General features: G+C 43.6%; 1 protein-coding gene across 1 annotated transcript in view; it reads left to right on the top strand.

Annotated features, from left to right (window-relative positions):
* ST3GAL3 (ST3 beta-galactoside alpha-2,3-sialyltransferase 3) overlaps positions 1-16,323 on the top strand; it is a 201,240-nt gene that overhangs the window by 72,226 nt on the left and 112,691 nt on the right. The window contains 1 exon segment of the mRNA XM_030325389.1: positions 11,846-11,893. Coding sequence (XP_030181249.1) covers positions 11,846-11,893 — 48 coding nt within the window.

The following is a 16,323-nucleotide window of genomic DNA, read 5'->3' on the forward strand; positions in this document are numbered from 1 at the left end:
CAGAGCCTGATGCGGGGCTCGAACCCATGAACCACGAGATCTGACTGGAACCAAAGTTGGACGCTTAATCGACTGAGCCACCCAGGTGCCCCTGTGTACTTCTGCTTTACAACAATCTTTTATGTCACTTTGAGGGGTTTGGAAGGGAGTGGAGGGATGTGGGTACTGTAAATCAGAGTGCAGCAAACTGTAGTCTCTGTACCACATCCAGTCCTTGAGTTTGCAGGGCACCAGGACTAAAGCTTTCCCGTGCCCCTGAAGTTCCAGACCTCATCCTCCATCTCACTCAGTTGCAGCACGTGCCTAGTTGTGTTCTCGTTCCAGCTTCTTCTGTTGCACACACAGATGTCCAGCTTCCCATCCCCCACCCTCCTAGAGGCAGTGAGTAGTAGAATTCCAGCTACTGCCAGATTTTCTGGTCTCCCTGTGGGTGCTGATGCCCCAGGGGGTGTCCTGCCCTAGATCCTCAGCCAAGCACCTTTTGTTTCCTGGATGATATAGCAGTTTCTTCCTCAATTTCATGGTGACTCACTTTTTAAAAATAGTCTTTGATGTGTCAAAGCCTTTTTTTGAAAGTTTAAACAGATTGTATTGACAAGTTCCCTTTCAGTCACATGCATTTTTACCTCCTGAAAGAAACCCTAATATATTAATTAGGCCTGATTTTAGCTTCCTGAAACCACACACCCCTTACTTTCAATGCTTCAGTGCTTCTTCTAAGCTGTTCGCACTCTACCAGCATAGCCTATAAGGTGACCTATAAGGTCATCTAATGCAAGCTTAAACACCATCTCCTCCACATTCTTACTAGGTTCTCCCAGCAAAAACTCTGCCTTTTGCATCTGAACTCCTACAGCAAGTTCTCTATATTCTCCTCCTGATAGTTTGTAAACACTTCCATGTCAGGGGCAGGATCTTTTCCTGCAGCCTTTTTTTTTTTTTTAAAGTTTATTTATTTATTTTGAGAGAGAGAGAGAGAAACGCTCAAGCAGGCTCTGCCCTGTCAGTGTGGAGCCCGATGTGGGGATCAAACTCATGAAACCGTGAGATCATGACCTGAGCTGAAGTCAGAAGTTTAACCGTCTAAGCCATCCAGGCATCCCTTCCTGCTGTCTTTTGAGCTTAGGAAGGACTCAAATATGTTTGATAAATTAATGAAATAAATCTAAGGAGAAACTCCCTGAAATAAGTCTACCGTAACAACAGCCTCTACTTACTCACAGCCGCATCTGCATTCTGATCGTTGTACAGAAATTGTTCCCACCAAGGTTGCAGATGTCTTCCCAGGGAACAATTCTGCTGTATCTTTTCATCCACTCCTTTCTTCCACCTCTTTGCCACATTTCAGCATTCCTTCTTGTAACTGGTTGTCACCTCCTCTGGCTCGCCCTGTCCCGCTACTCCTGTCTCTTTAATTATTTCACTGATTTCTCTTCCATAAACCACATTAATGATTGTGTTTTATATTCTGTCTTCCGACCTCTTTCTCTGTATCTTCAGGAATCTCATTTACTCAGGTCTCGTTTGGGATCAGGGAGAAATTGAGGGACTAAGACTAGGGGTTAGAGCCCTCCCCCCAGGATCTAGGCAATGGAGAATCTACAAGAAAGAGCCGTGTGGCCATTAAAGTATTAGTGCCGCTGATAGACCAATAAAGCCCTAAAGTTGAGGCTCTTCCGTAAAGCTAGATTGGAGAACACAGCTTAGTCCTAAGGTCCGAGTGGGGCCTTTTACTTCTGAGAGTCAGACCCTGTGGGGTAAGTTGTGCTTGGAATAGGTCCAGCCTGCTGTCAGATCCACACATTACACCCAGTCATCAGGAAGGCCAAAAAAAAAAAAAAAAAGAGAGAGAGAGAGAGAGAGAGAGAGAGAGTGCCCCAGAGTATTAAAGGGTGAGGACTGGAAGGTACAGGAAATGAGCCCACTCATACTATAGATGGCTCTGTGATAGCAACAGATATGGAAAGGAGAATCTCAATTATAGGATTATAAGGTAAGCTTCAAAGGAACTGAGGAAAAGCTGAACTCTAAAGGTCTAGTGGAAAGGTGATCCATGGCACAGTCAAATGCCACAGAGAGGGCACTGGAAGAACATTCTGGATTTAAGACCGCTCTTTAAGGCATCTTTTTGCCCTCAATGGCTGGTCTGTGGCTTTCACTCTGATCTCTGCCACCAGCGTGGGCCCCAGGGCCCAGCATCAGGTCTGGCCCATGGCCTCCCACTCTTTGCTCTTCTTTGTCTGCTTGTGTCTCCCCAACTCTCTATACTTCCCAGTTCAAGTCTCCCAAAGGCAGACTCCATCTGCCTCATAGATGGATGATGATTGGTCTTTGGATTGGCTGCCCCTGGGTCAGGTACCCACTGTGGTCCAGCCATCAGTGGCCAGAGGAGGGGCAGGGTTGTGCAGTTTAGATGAAGGCCATTCGCAATCAGGCAGCAGTCACCATCTGTTTGCCCCAAGCCCCAAATGTAGATATAATCCACCTCCTTCCTCATCTCTCACTCTTGTCCCACCAGTCACTCGTCCCGTAAAGTTTTCCTTTTGTTCAATATTTAGCATCCATCCTTTTTTCTCTTCCTGTTGCCCCTGCCTTGGTTCAGGCTGCCATGTCCTCTCTGGAATGAGCATTCTCCCCATTACCGATCTCCCTGCCTTCAGTCTCTCTGCCCTAAGCTGTCTTTCATTCCCTTGCCAGAATAGTCAATTTCGTTCCCACATAGCAAAGTTTATATTTAAAAAATAAATCAGATTATGTTACTCCCCTGGTTTAAGCTATTAAAACACAATGCATACTTTTTCTGTGGCCTCCTACACAGGGCCTCCCAAGGATCTAGTTCCCGTCTTCCTCTCTGACCTCATTGCCCACCTCCTTTTATTTTCCATGGTCTGCGTTCCAACAACTGCCTTCTCCCTGTTCCTTAAATGTACTAAGATTGCTGTACTTCCTTCTCCTTTGGCCTGGAGCTCTTTTATCCCTTCATCTTTTCTTGGCTGGCTCCTGTCTTCAGGTCTCGGCCCGTGTCACCTCCTTAGAGAAGCCTTCCCAAAACACTTCCTCTGGCAGTGCCTGTACTTCAGTCTCGGTCACTGTCACATCACTGACTGTTCCTCATACCACTTACTCACTGTCAGAAGTTGGTTTGTTCGATTGTTTACTCCTGTTTTTTCCGGTCTCCCTGCCTAAAACATAAAAGTCTTCGAGAATAGGAACATTCTTGTTCTTGGCTTACCGTTGTATCCCTAAGTCTGATGTGTAGTAGTTATTTAATAAATATCTGTTAAATTAAGAAACAGTGAGTTATTTCCTTCATCACTCTTATTTCTATCCTGGTGTATTATACTTAGCTTTTTATCACCAACTTTATTAAGAGCTAATTGACAAATAACATTGTGTGAGGTCAGGGTGTATGATGTGATGGTTTGATATATATATATGTATTTGTGAAAGAAGGCAAGTTGGCATGTCCGTTGGCTCACCTAGTTACCTTTGTGTGGGTGTGCCTGTGGTGAGAACATTTAAGATCTACTCTCTTAGCAAATATCAGGTGTATAGTACGATATTGATAAGTATCAAATGCTTAGCTTTGTATGTGTTAAAAAAATTTTTTTTAACGTTTATTCATTTTTGAGAGACAGAGAGAGACAGAGTGCGAGTGGGGGAGAAGCAGAGAGAGAGGGAGACACAGAATCTGAAGCAGGCTCCAGGCTCTGAGCTGTCAGCACAGAGCCCGATGTGGTGCTTGAACTCACTGACTGCGAGATCATGACCTGTGAAGTTGGACGCCCAACCAACTGAGCCACCCAGTGCCCCAGCTTTGTATGTTTTTTTTTTTTTCAACGTTTATTTATTTTTGGGACAGAGAGAGACAGAGCATGAACGGGGGAGGGGCAGAGAGAGAGGGAGACACAGAATCGGAAACAGGCTCCAGGCTCTGAGCCATCAGCCCAGAGCCTGACGCGGGGCTCGAACTCCCGGACCGCGAGATCGTGACCTGGCTGAAGTCGGACGCTTAACCGACTGCGCCACCCAGGCGCCCCTGTATGTTTTTATTTAACCTGCTTGCAAGCTGTTTGAGGGGATATTTTTTTTTTAATTATTCATTCGTGGATCTCTAGCGCTTACACATGGTAGATAGCAGAAGATACATGTTGAATCTGTACTGTGCCAGGTACTACCTGAATATATAGCTTGTTCACATCATTTGAGCTTTCGAAGTCCCTCCAGTGCTAGAAAGACTGAGCTCCATTCTTCTTCATACTCCTTTTATCCACTTCAGAAACCAGACACAGGAAACATCTGACTACAATAAAAGATTTCCAGTAAATTCTAGGTTTCCTCATTGAACAAAGTCATACACAGCAATGCTCTGTTGTACCTGGGTCTGGAATTCTATTTGCTCACTTGTATAGTGCACCACATGGCTGCCTCTGGCCTGGGAGCCAGGAACAGCTGGAGCCTGGGCTGCTTGAAATAAAAATGACATATTTGTTAGCCTGAGAGGGAGCAGTCTGGATATTCTTGCTCTGTGTCTTACAAAAGAAACTTCTTGATTTGTTGAATACCGAGTTTTCCCCTTTAGCTGCCACAGTGTAGTTTATGTCTGAAGTGATCCTCCATCCCTTAGAATAAACGCAAACAACAAATGACCAAACATTCTCAAGTCAGTGCCTTTCACGTTCAAAGCAAAATCCATGAAAACTCACATAAAACATGAATATGTCACTAATTTCCTCCTGCTATTTCTGCCCTGTTACTTGCACCTTCCACGGTACGGACATGTGTTGGGAGCATTCCACCAACACTCTGACTTTTTCTTCCCAGGGAGTCTCTCCTCTGCTCACTGCTTACTCTTTGCATACCCTGATCATACTTTATTTTTATTTTAGGTTCCAGTGAACTTGCCTGTCTTCCTTGGCTGCAAGGCAGAGACTGTCTCTTACTCGGCTCCCTGTCCTAGTATCTAGCACTGGGCCTGGCACATAATAGGCATTTGATACTATTTGTGGGGGAGGGGAGAGGGAAGAAAAAAAAAAAAGTCCAGTCTATTTAGGAATTGTTGTAGTTGAGCTAGGAATTGATGTCACAGAGATAATATTTAAACGGCATGAAATACAAGGATGACCTCAGTAACTATAGGGAAGAGCTGAACAGCTTTTGGGCATGCACAGAAAAATGAAGGCAGTCAGGAACCTTCCATCATTTTGCTTGGGTACCAGTGAATTAGAGGTTAAAATCCTACAACTGGAGTAGAGTTCTTTTTTTTTTTTTTTTAGTTTTTTTTTTTTTTTTTTCTGATGATATAAGGAATACATGTTCACTGTAGAAATTTTGCAAAAGCGCAGAGAAAAACTATCACCTGTAATTCTTTCACCCAGAGACAGCCACTGTTAACATTTTGTCTCGTTTCTTTTAAGGCTTAGTTATCATCTTTTACTTAACTTCTAAGCCCTTTGTCTTTGTTTAGATCAAAAAGTTTAAAAGAGATTATTTCAAGTCTGCTTGTGAGTACAAAGAAGGTAAATTGCAATTGGAAAAGTACTTGTCAACTGCAATAAAAATTTCAGATGCTGTTTTTATTGTTGGTCGTGCAGGCAGTCAGCGCCTCAGGAAGCTGGGCCTAATCTTCTCCAGGTGACTGCAGCCTCTAACCTAGGAAGCTCCCTGCCACTTTTCTTATTCTGATTTGTGCACATGTTTTTATCTTCCTGGGAGGAGGCCACACTTGAACCCCCAAAGCTTCACTGTCTGGGACAGTTAGGTCGACTTGAGTCGAATGAGAATCTGTATGCAGAATGGATTCCCTCCCCGCTGCCCTGTCCTCCCAGCTTGTGAAATACCACTTAGATAACATCACCTTTGGAAGCAAGCAAGGACATTTACCGGTTTATTCCTTTGTTTAAGAAGCATCTTGAGGGGCGCCTGGGTGGCGCAGTCGGTTAAGCGTCCGACTTCAGCCAGGTCACGATCTCGCGGTCCGGGAGTTCGAGCCCCGCGTCGGGCTCTGGGCTGATGGCTCAGAGCCTGGAGCCTGTTTCCGATTCTGTGTCTCCCTCTCTCTCTGCCCCTCCCCCGTTCATGCTCTGTCTCTCTCTGTCCCAAAAATAAATAAACGTTGGAAAAAAAAAAAAAAAAGAAGCATCTTGACCACTTTCTGTGTGTCAGTTACTGAGCTAGGCATCACAGCCTTAAAATGAATAAATATTCCTCGTCCTCAGGGAACTTGAAATGTTTAATAAGAGAAAAAGAAAAAAAAAAGAAGAGAAAAAGAGAGGTAACCAGGGATTACAATAAATGACAATAACAGTACAGTCTTGGCCTAAAGGAGAGGATGAGCAGAACTGACCAGAGAAGGCGTCAGGAAGTGGGGATGACTGAGTTGGATCTTAATGAAAAAGTGGGAGGTTTTTGCATGCAAACAGGCAGTGAGCACAGTGTGTCTGATGTGTGAAGAAAAGACGGTGTATGCCTCTGGGGAAATGGAGGTAGTTTGCCATATCTGGAACATAAGATATATTAAAAATGGCAAATGAGAGAAAATGAAGGAATGTCAGAGCTTGGACTTTATCTTCCAGACCGTGAGAACCCTCTGAAGGATTTTTTTTTTTTTTTGGATTTTTTTTTTTTGTCTTTTTTTTTTTTAATTTTATTTTTTTAATTTACATCCAAATTAGCATATAGTGCAACAATGATTTCAGGAGTAGATTCCTTAATGCCCTTTACTCATTTAGCCCATCCCCCCTCCCACACCCCCTCCAGTAACCCTCTGTTTGTTCTCCATATTCATGAGTCTCTTCTGTTTTAACCCCCTTCCTGTTTTTATATTGTTTCTCTTCCCTTATGTTCATCTGTTTTGTCTCTTAAAGACCTCATATGAGACAAGTCATATGATATTTGTCTTTCTCTGACTAATTTCACTTAGCATAATACCCTCCAGTTCCATCCATGTAGTTGCAAATGGCAAGATTTCATTCTTTTTGACTGCTGAGTATTACTCCATTGTGTATATATATATATATATATATATATATATATATATATATATATACCACATCTTCTTTATCCATTCATCCATGGATGGACATTTGGGCTCTTTCCATACTTTGGCTATTATTGATAGTGCTTCTATAAACATGGAGGTGCATGTGTCCCTTTGAAACAGCACACCTGTATCCCGTGGATAAATGCCTAGTAGTGCAATTGCTGGGTCATAGGGTAGTTCTATTTTTAGTTTTTTGAGGAACCTCCATACTGTTTCCAGAGTGGCTGCACCTGTTTGCATTCCCACCAGCAGTGCACAAGAGATCCTCTTTCTCCACATCCTCGCCAACATCTGTTGATTTCTGAGTTGTTAATGTTAGTCATTATGACAGGTGTAAAGTGGTATCTCATGGTGGTTTTGATTTGTATTTCCCTGATGGTGAGTGATGTGGAGTATCTTTTCATGTGTCAGTTGGCCATCTGGATGTCTTCTTTGGAGAAGTGTCTATTCATGTCTTTTGCCCATTTCTTCACTGGATTATTTGTTTTTTGGGTGTTGAGTTTGAGAAGTTCTTTATAAATTTTGGATACTAACCCTTTATCTGATATGTCGTTTGCAAATATCTTCTCCCATTCTGTTGGTTGCCTTTTAGTTTTGCTGATTGTTTCTTTGATATGCAGAAGCTTTTTTATCTTGATGAGGTCCCAGTAGTTCATTTTTGCTTTTGTTTCCCTTGCCTCTGGAGACATGTTGAGTAAGAAGTTGCTGTGGCCAAGATCAAAGAGGTTTTTGCCTGCTTTCTCCTCGAGGATTTTGATGGCTTCCTGTCTTATATTTAGGTCTTTCATCCATTTTGAGTTTATGTTTGTGTATGGGGTAAGAAAGTGGTCCAGGTTCATTCTTCTGCATGTCGCTGTCCAGTTTTCCCAGCACCACTTGCTGAAGAGACTGTCTTTCTTCCACTGGATATTCTTTCCTGCTTTGTCAAAGATTAGTTGGCCATACGTTTGTGGGTCCATTTCTGAGTTCTCTATTCGGTTCCATTGATCTGAGTGTCTGTTCTTGTGCCAGTACCATACTGTCTTGATGATTACAGCTTTGTAATATAGCTTGAAGTCTGGGATTGTGATGCCTCCTGCTTTGGTTTTCTTTTTCAAGATTGCTTTGGCTATTCGGGGTCTTTTCTGGTTCCATACAAATTTTAGGATTGTTTGTTCTAGCTCTGTGAAGAATGCTGGTATAATTTTTTTTTTTTAATTTTTTTTTTCAACGTTTATTTATTTTTGGGACAGAGAGAGACAGAACATGAACGGGGGAGGGGCAGAGAGAGAGGGAGACACAGAATTGGAAACAGGCTCCAGGCTCTGAGCCATCAGCCCAGAGCCCGACGCGGGGCTCGAACTCACGGACCGCGAGATCGTGACCTGGCTGAAGTTGGACGCTTAACCAACTGTGCCACCCAGGCGCCCCTGCTGGTATAATTTTGATAGGGATTGCATTGAATATGTAGATTGCTTTGGGTAGTATTGACATTTAAACAATGTTTATTCTTCCTATCCAGGAGCATGGAATCTTTTTCTGTTTTTTTGTGTCTTCTTCAATTTCTTTCATAAGCTTTCTTTGGTTTTCAGTGTATAGATTTTTCACCTCTTTGGTTAGATTTATTCTTAGGTATTTTATGGTTTTTGGTCTCTGAAGGATTTTAATTAAGAGCAAAGCCACAGTGAGGCATACTGTTTAGAAAGGTCATCAGGGATATAGGCTCAGTCAGTTGGGCATCTGGTTCTTTGTTTTGGCTTGGGTCATGGTCTTTCAGTTTGTGGGTTCAAGCCCCACTTTGGGCTCTGGGCTCATGGCTCAGAACCTGCTTGGGATTCTCTCTCCCTCTCTTCCCCTCCTGCAGCCTGTCTGTCTGTCTGTCTGTCTCTCTAAATAAATAGAAAGAAAGAAAGAAAGAAAGAAAGAAAGAAAGAAAGAAACATCATCAGTGGTATAAAGGATGATGGAAGTGGGCCACATCAGAGGCAGGGGTATGGTTAGGGGCTATGGAACAGTTCTAACAAAAGCAGATAGATAGATGTCCAGAAAGGGGAATTTACAGAGACAGAAAGTAAATCAGTGGTTGCCTGGGGCTGGAGGTGAGAGCAGGGCAGGACTGTAAATTGACATGAGGGATCTTTTTGGAATGATGGAAATGTTGTAAAATTGCGTGTGGTGATGGTTACATAGCTCTGCAAATTTTCTAAAAATCACTGAATTGTACATTTAAAATGAATGAATTTTATAGTATGTAAATTATACCTCAGTAAAGCTTCTTTAAAAAAAGAGAGAGAAAAATAAGGGGCTCTCTTCTAGAAGAGCTGTAGCACTGAGAGAAGACAGATGTGTGAAATGTTGATAAAGAAGAAGAGGTTGTAGAGTGAGACATTGATTTGATCTCATACAAGATAGGACGGTCACCTATCTGATCAGCCAGGTGTCCTAATTGTGCTTCTGCATCTTTGTGAGAAAACTTCAACCCTACCTACTTGGTAGGTTTCACAGCATATGGATCTGCCCTTAATTGGAAGCACAGAATGTCTGCCTCTGGACCCTTATCAGAAACCATATCTGTCGGCTCTCTGCCACCTTGTTCTTTGTAAACGTTTGGTTTTAAGACATGATATTTATGAAGCATCTGTGATCCATTTACTTCTCTAGGCACTGTTATTCAGCAAATGGGTAAATTTTTGTTTTATTAGAGAGAGAGAGAGAGAGAGAGTGCATGCAAGCAGGGGAGAGGGGCAGAGGGAGGTAGAGAGAGAGAGGGATTGAGAGAGAGAGAGAGAGAGAGAGAGAGAGAGTCCCAAGCAGGCTCCATGCTCAGCGTGGAGCCCGATGCGGGGCTCAATCCCACAACTGTGGGATCATGACCTGACCTGAAATTAAGAGTAAGACGCTCAACCAACTGAGCCACGGTCAGGCCCTTCAGCAGATGGTTACTTCCCAGTGTTCTGCTGGTAATGTGCCAGGGAATAAAGCAGGTATAGTGTCTGCCCTCGTGGAGCTGATAGTCCAGCAGTGGGGAGAGATGTTATGTACAGTTATGATAATGATTTATCATGTGTTGGGTTTCCTTGTGCAGTAAGAGAAAATGACCTCAGCCTGAGGTCAGAGGATATGGCTGGGGTGGGGGTGTGGCTATAGACCCTGGTCCTATATACATCCAGCTGGCTTTCCTTGGTGGTGAGTGAGCCTTTTGAATATGATCCCTTTTGAGTCTGGGGTTTCTGGGGTTATCTTGGGCCTTATCTCAGTGTTCCTTATAATAGCTTTTATTGAATCATGCATTGGCTTTATTCCATCATTTTGTATGAGCTCGCGTTGTAAGAAATAGCCATACAAGAGTCACGCTTATGTATTATAGAAATGTTGTAGAAGTTACAGTCTTCAGCGTCATATAGGATCCCCTTTTATTATTAGGACCCACAGGAGAAATTTCTTCCTGATGACTGTTTCATATTTGCTTTTATATTTTGGTCTTTTAGTTGCCCCGAAGCACCCTGCTGCATCACGCTTCAGGTCTCCACACAAGTATTCTCTCTACCTGGAATGCCTCATTCCAGGGGTTTGTGGGGTTTAACCCTCACTTATCCCTCAGCTGTTAGTCCAGGTGTCACTTCTGTTAGCCTTCCCTCATCAGCCCCCAGTCCCCTTCCAAACTCGGTCTGATTCTTTTTTTTTTTTTTCATTTCTTTTAATGTTCATTTATTTTTTGAGAGAGAGATACAATGCGAGCAGGGGAGGGGCAGAGAGAGAGGGAGACACAGAATCCGAAGCAGTCTCCAGGCTCTGAGCTGTCGGAGCCCAATACGGGGCTCGAACTCACAAACTGTGAGATCATGGCCTGAGCTGAAGTCAGACGCTTAACTGACTAAGCCACCCAGGTGTCCTCGGTCTGATTCTTAATAGAGATATTCAAAGCACTCTGTTTCACTCAGATAATTTTTAGTTGGGTGATTTGTTGTTTGGTAATTTTTTTTTTTTTTTTTTTGTCTCTTAGACTGATGTCAGGGAGACCTGTGAGGGTAGAGACCATGCCCTTTTGTTTGTGGCTGTATCTCAAAGTCATAGCATATTGTCATGCCCAATAAATATTTGCTGACTGGTCAAATGAATGAATGTGCTGTGGGTACTAAATCTTGTGACTGTTCATTTTCTCCTTTCCTTTGGCAGTTTGGGAGCTCAGGCCTTCTTGATTCCACCTGTGGCATATGCACAGGTCCTCATGGCATGCGTTTTGTGCACTAACATTCCCCGGACTATGTAATATTTTTCCTTTCTTGACTTCTTCATTTTTTAAAAAATTCCAGTGTGTCCTGTAAATTCCTGTAGGCCATTTTAAGCCCTTCTGGGGAAGAAATAATAAACAAATTGGGTATATGAGTAGGAAAAGAAAGGGAGAAGTCAAAGGGAAATGTTAGTGCCTTTAACCAGCTGCAGAAGAGTTTTCTTTTGCATTGTTTTAATTTTATTTTCATTATAAGAAGGGGGAAAAAAGTAAATTTGTCCCTTAGTTTTGCAGGAAATGCCTGTGAAGAATTCGAGGCCTGTCTCTGCCCTGAGACGTTCCTCCCAGTGGTGGGAGGCTAGGGGCTGGGCTCGGTAGGGCCTCCTGGCCCAGTGGATGGGTGGGCATGGGCCTGTGGAAGCTGTCCATGCAGCTGAGTTCCAATCCAGTTGATTTTCCCTCATGGGGGAGGGTTTGGGCAGAGTCAGTGGGAGCTTGTTTTTTGTTTTTGTTTTTGTTTTTGTTTTTTTTTTTTTTTTGTCTTTTTAACTCTAGCAAGGAGAAAGAAATGAACTTGTCCTCTTGTGTTGCAGATTCAGTGGTTCTTTCCTTTGACTCCGCTGGACAAACACTAGGCGCAGGTACCAATCTTCCCCCCTCTGTCCTTTCTGCACTCAGCACTTGGCCACATTTGAAGTGGAGCCTGGTGAGGTGGGGGAGGGGGGGGTCTCTGGGAAGGGCAGTGGGATATCTCAGGATTGTGGGAAAGTCTTACGAAGCTTTTCTGGAGACTTGTGGTCTAAGAAGTGGGATGTAGCATCTAGAAGACTCTGCCAGTTGCTTAAAGAATTTGCAGTAGATGCTCCTTCCTCATTCAGATCCATCCAGGTCCATAGAACAGGAATCTGTTTCCTGAGCACAGATTGCGGCCTAGAGGGTGGGGCAGAGGGCATTAAGAGGCCCGGAGCTCTGGGTATGTTGGAGTAGATAATTATCCGGCCTCTCCAGCAAAACCTTAGGCTGAGGAGAGTGTCCCGGCTTCCTGCGGACATACACTGTTGCACGTTTGCACGCACATCCTGTGTACCCCAATACACACCTCCTCCAGGGTGTGCACTTTACTGTGTACTTGTGCCAACCCACGTGCATGTCATCATGCTGCCTCTCTTCCCTGTGTCGAAATGTGGGACCCACAGATGGACATACAAGTCACCTTTGACACCAAGTCACTCCGGCTCAGTGGAGCTTGGCGGTGAGCAGAAAGAGATGTCGTTTTGATTCTTCACCTTGGCTGACATCATGTTCGTATGGGAGCCCCAGGACGACTTTTCTTTGTGAGAAGAGCATCTCTGGGCATCAAGCCTGCATTTCTAGTTGGAGATAGTGGGCCTTGGTGGTGGGTGCTGCCCGTGAACAACAGGGAGACTTTGCTGGCCTGCCGAGGGCAGTTAATTGAAGCCGTGTAGCTGTCCTTGAATGCAGCAGATTGGTGTTTCACAGAGAAGCCCTGAGGCTTTGGCAGTTGTGGCCATGTGGGCAAGGGGAGAGGTGAGTTCAGAGACTATAATCACTGCTACCACTGCTTACTAAGGGCCTACTATGTGCCAACACTGTGGTAGGTGCTTTATACATATCGTGCAAGGTGGATAGTGTATCTTTGATTACAGATAAAAGAAACTAATGCTCCCGAAGGTAAAGTAACCTGTCCAGGACCACTCTTATCTGTCCACCTCTAGAGCTCATACTCTCTCCCTTGCTATCTTGCTCTTTCATACTTTGTATGCTTGAGGTATACTCCACTCAAATGCTGAGACAAGAGAGATCACTTTAAGATAGAGTGGACAGACAGAAAGTTCTTAAATAGACACAAAAGTTGTGTCTGCTGCTATAGGAAAAGATCGATCGCTTTTGCTGTATTAAAGTTAAGAACTTCTCATTCACCAGGAAGACACCATTAAGAGAATGAAAAGGCGATCCAGAGTGAAAAAAAGATATTTATAACATGAACAGCCAACAAAGGGTGTGTTTCCAGAATAGAGAGCTACAGAAATCAACAGGAATAAAGAAACAACCCAGTATCAAAACAAGCAAAAGGCCTGAGTAAGCACTCCATGAAAGAGGAAATCCAAATGGCTGATAAACTTATGAAAACGTGTTCGGTTGCATCGCTGCCTAGGGAGAGGCAAATTAGGATTACCTTGAGATACCACTGCACATCCACCAAAGTAGCAAAACTTGAAAAGCTCCATATTCCAGTATTGGTGAGGATGTGGGACAGTGGAAACTCTGGGTCTCCACTGGTCAGAGGGTAAATTGGTTACAATCCCTTTAGAAAAGACTATGTAGTATCTAGCACAATTTGAATATACACATACCTCATGAGCTGGCACTTCCTCTCGTAGCTATATTCCCTACAGAAATGGAGGCGTCTGTATGTACCAGGATATATGTACACGATACATGGACAGGAATCTGTCTCATTGGCTGCAGCTAAAGGCCTGGACAGGTGCATTTAGCAGCTATTTGAGGACTCTGAAATAGAGTAGTAGGCAGATTGGGGGAAGAGACCAGAATTAAAAGCACTACCACGCTGGCAGTGAATTTTTCATTTTTTCCTCTGGTATCCCATGTCCTCAATGCAAGGCCCCAAACCCAGCAGTGCCTGTTAGGGGACAGCCAGAGAGAATTCCAGAAGACCTCTAGTTATGGCTCTGGGGCGGGGACGGGGCTCTGAGACTCAGACAGAGAGGGAAATTCCAAAGGTTGGTTTTATTTTCCTCCCTTCTCCCTCGTGCCTTAGACCGCAGGCAGCCCCACTATAGTGGTGGTGGTACCGCCTGTGACAGCAGTGGGGTCGCCAAGCACCTAAAACTGAAAAAGGGAAATGTTCCTCTCTGATCAGAGGAGCTGTAATTCCAGGATGGTGGGGGCAGGGGGTGAAATCGGTTGCTCTTTTTCCTCTGCCTTCCTGCTGCTTGGGCCCAGATCTGGGTACCGTTCAGGAAATGTGAGGGAGAAGGCAGTAACTAAGATCTCAGCTGTCTAGCCAGAGGTCCGAGAGGGGGAGGCCCGATGAACTGGAAATCACCAGGAGAAAACAGGGAAGAGCTCAGGAAAGCAGCCCTTAAAAGTTGTTTATGAACAGCTAACCGCTGAGCTGTGCACGCACGCATCTGATTCTAGCAAACGCCAAAGACTCTGAGAAGTGGTCCAAGGGATAGACCACTGACTGAGTCCTAGACTGGACATTGGGTGGTGTCCACAGAGGACCCACTTGAGGAGGCTTTGAAAATGGAACTGGCATTGAAACTATAACCTATGGAAGGCTGGTCAAAACTTGTCACCTAAATCCAACCTGGTTGAGAGTCTGGTAAAACAAAAATGTCAACACTCTCCACTGGATTTAAACAAGACCTAAATGTTCATAACCTCGTATTCAAAATATCCAGGATACAATCCAGAATTAATCATCATGTGAAGAACCAGGAACATCTCAACACAGATGTTGGAATAACCAGACACTTCCTTTAAAGCAGCTGTTATGAAAATGCTCTCCAAAATAAGGGCAAACGGTATTGATGCAAAAAAGATAGAAACTGTTAGCCACTACCCCCCAAAAAGGAAATAAAAAGGAACCAAATGGAGATAAAAGAAAAAAAATGCAATAGTTGAAATTTTAAAAACTGAGTGGACTCAATAACAAAATGGAGATGAAGAACAAAGAATCAATGACCTTGAAAGGAAAGCAATAAAAATTACCCAATATGAACAACAGGAAAGAGTTACAAAGTTGAGCAGAGCCTCAGTGACTTGTGGGACAACACCAGAAGGTTTGCCGTCTGTTGTTGGAGTCGCAGAAGAAGAAAGTGCAGTGCAGAAGAGATACTCAAAGAAATAATGGCTAAAACTCCCCAGGTTTGGTGCCCACCTGGGGTTTGTCCTAGAGATGGAAGGCTGGGTCAGCATTCAAAAGTCACTCAATGTAGTCCATCATGTTCACTGTCTAAAGAAGGGGAACCGCATGGTCATGTCAATTGGTGAAGAAAAAGCATCTGACAAAGATTCAGCATCTACTCGTGACAAAAACTCTCAGCATGCTTAAAAGGGAACTTCTTCAACTGGATGTGGGGCATCTACAAACAGCCCACAGCAAACATCATGCTTCATGGTAAAAAACTGTTCTCCCCCAGAGATCAGGAACCACTCCTAAAAGTCCCAGCCAGTGTGGCGAGGCAAGAAAAAGAGACAAGAATATAAATTGGAAAGGAAGGAATAAAACTGGCTCTCTTCATAGGTGACATGATTGTTTACATAGAAAATCTCAAGGAATCTACAAAAAAAAAATCCTAGAACTAATAACTGAGTTTAGCAAGATAAGAAAGAAGATCAAAATGTAAAAAATATATATATATATATATATGTTAGCAATGAATAATTGAAAATAAAAGATTAGGGGTACCTGGGTGGCTCAGAGGGTTGAACTTCTGACTCTGGATTTTGGCTCAGGTCATGAGCTGTGGGATAAAGCCCTTTGTGCTGTGCATGGAGCCTGCTTAAGATTCTCTCCCCTCCCCCCCCCCACCTTTGTTCTCTCTCTCTCTCTCTCTCAAATGAAAATAAAAACACATAAATAAAATAAAAAAATAAATAAATTAGCAGTAGCCCTCCTCACCCCAAACCAAAATAATTACATATAAATCTAATGGAATGTGTGTGGGATCTGTGTGCTCAAAGCTGTTCCTCTCCCAAGTTTTTGTCCCCATCTGCCCAAGTGTTCAAGCCACAGACCCGGAAACCTCTTTGATTGTTGCCTCTCCTCTCCCTTTCTCACTTTTTCTGTCTTCACAATGTGTTCTTGTCTAGCCTTTTTCCAGCAGCTCTGTCCAAGGTACCATCTTCTCTCCCCGGATAAGGAAGCATCTACTGGTCTCTCTGCTCATTTGTTGTTTTCCAGTAGTCCATTCTCCACATTGTAGCCAGAGTGATCTTTTAAAATGTACATCAGATCATATCTTGTTCCCACTGAAAACTCTCCATTGACTTCATGGTACACTTAAAATAAGACCCAAAC

Source organism: Lynx canadensis, chromosome C1 (assembly GCF_007474595.2).
Source record: "Lynx canadensis isolate LIC74 chromosome C1, mLynCan4.pri.v2, whole genome shotgun sequence".
Lineage (NCBI taxonomy): Eukaryota > Metazoa > Chordata > Mammalia > Carnivora > Felidae > Lynx > Lynx canadensis.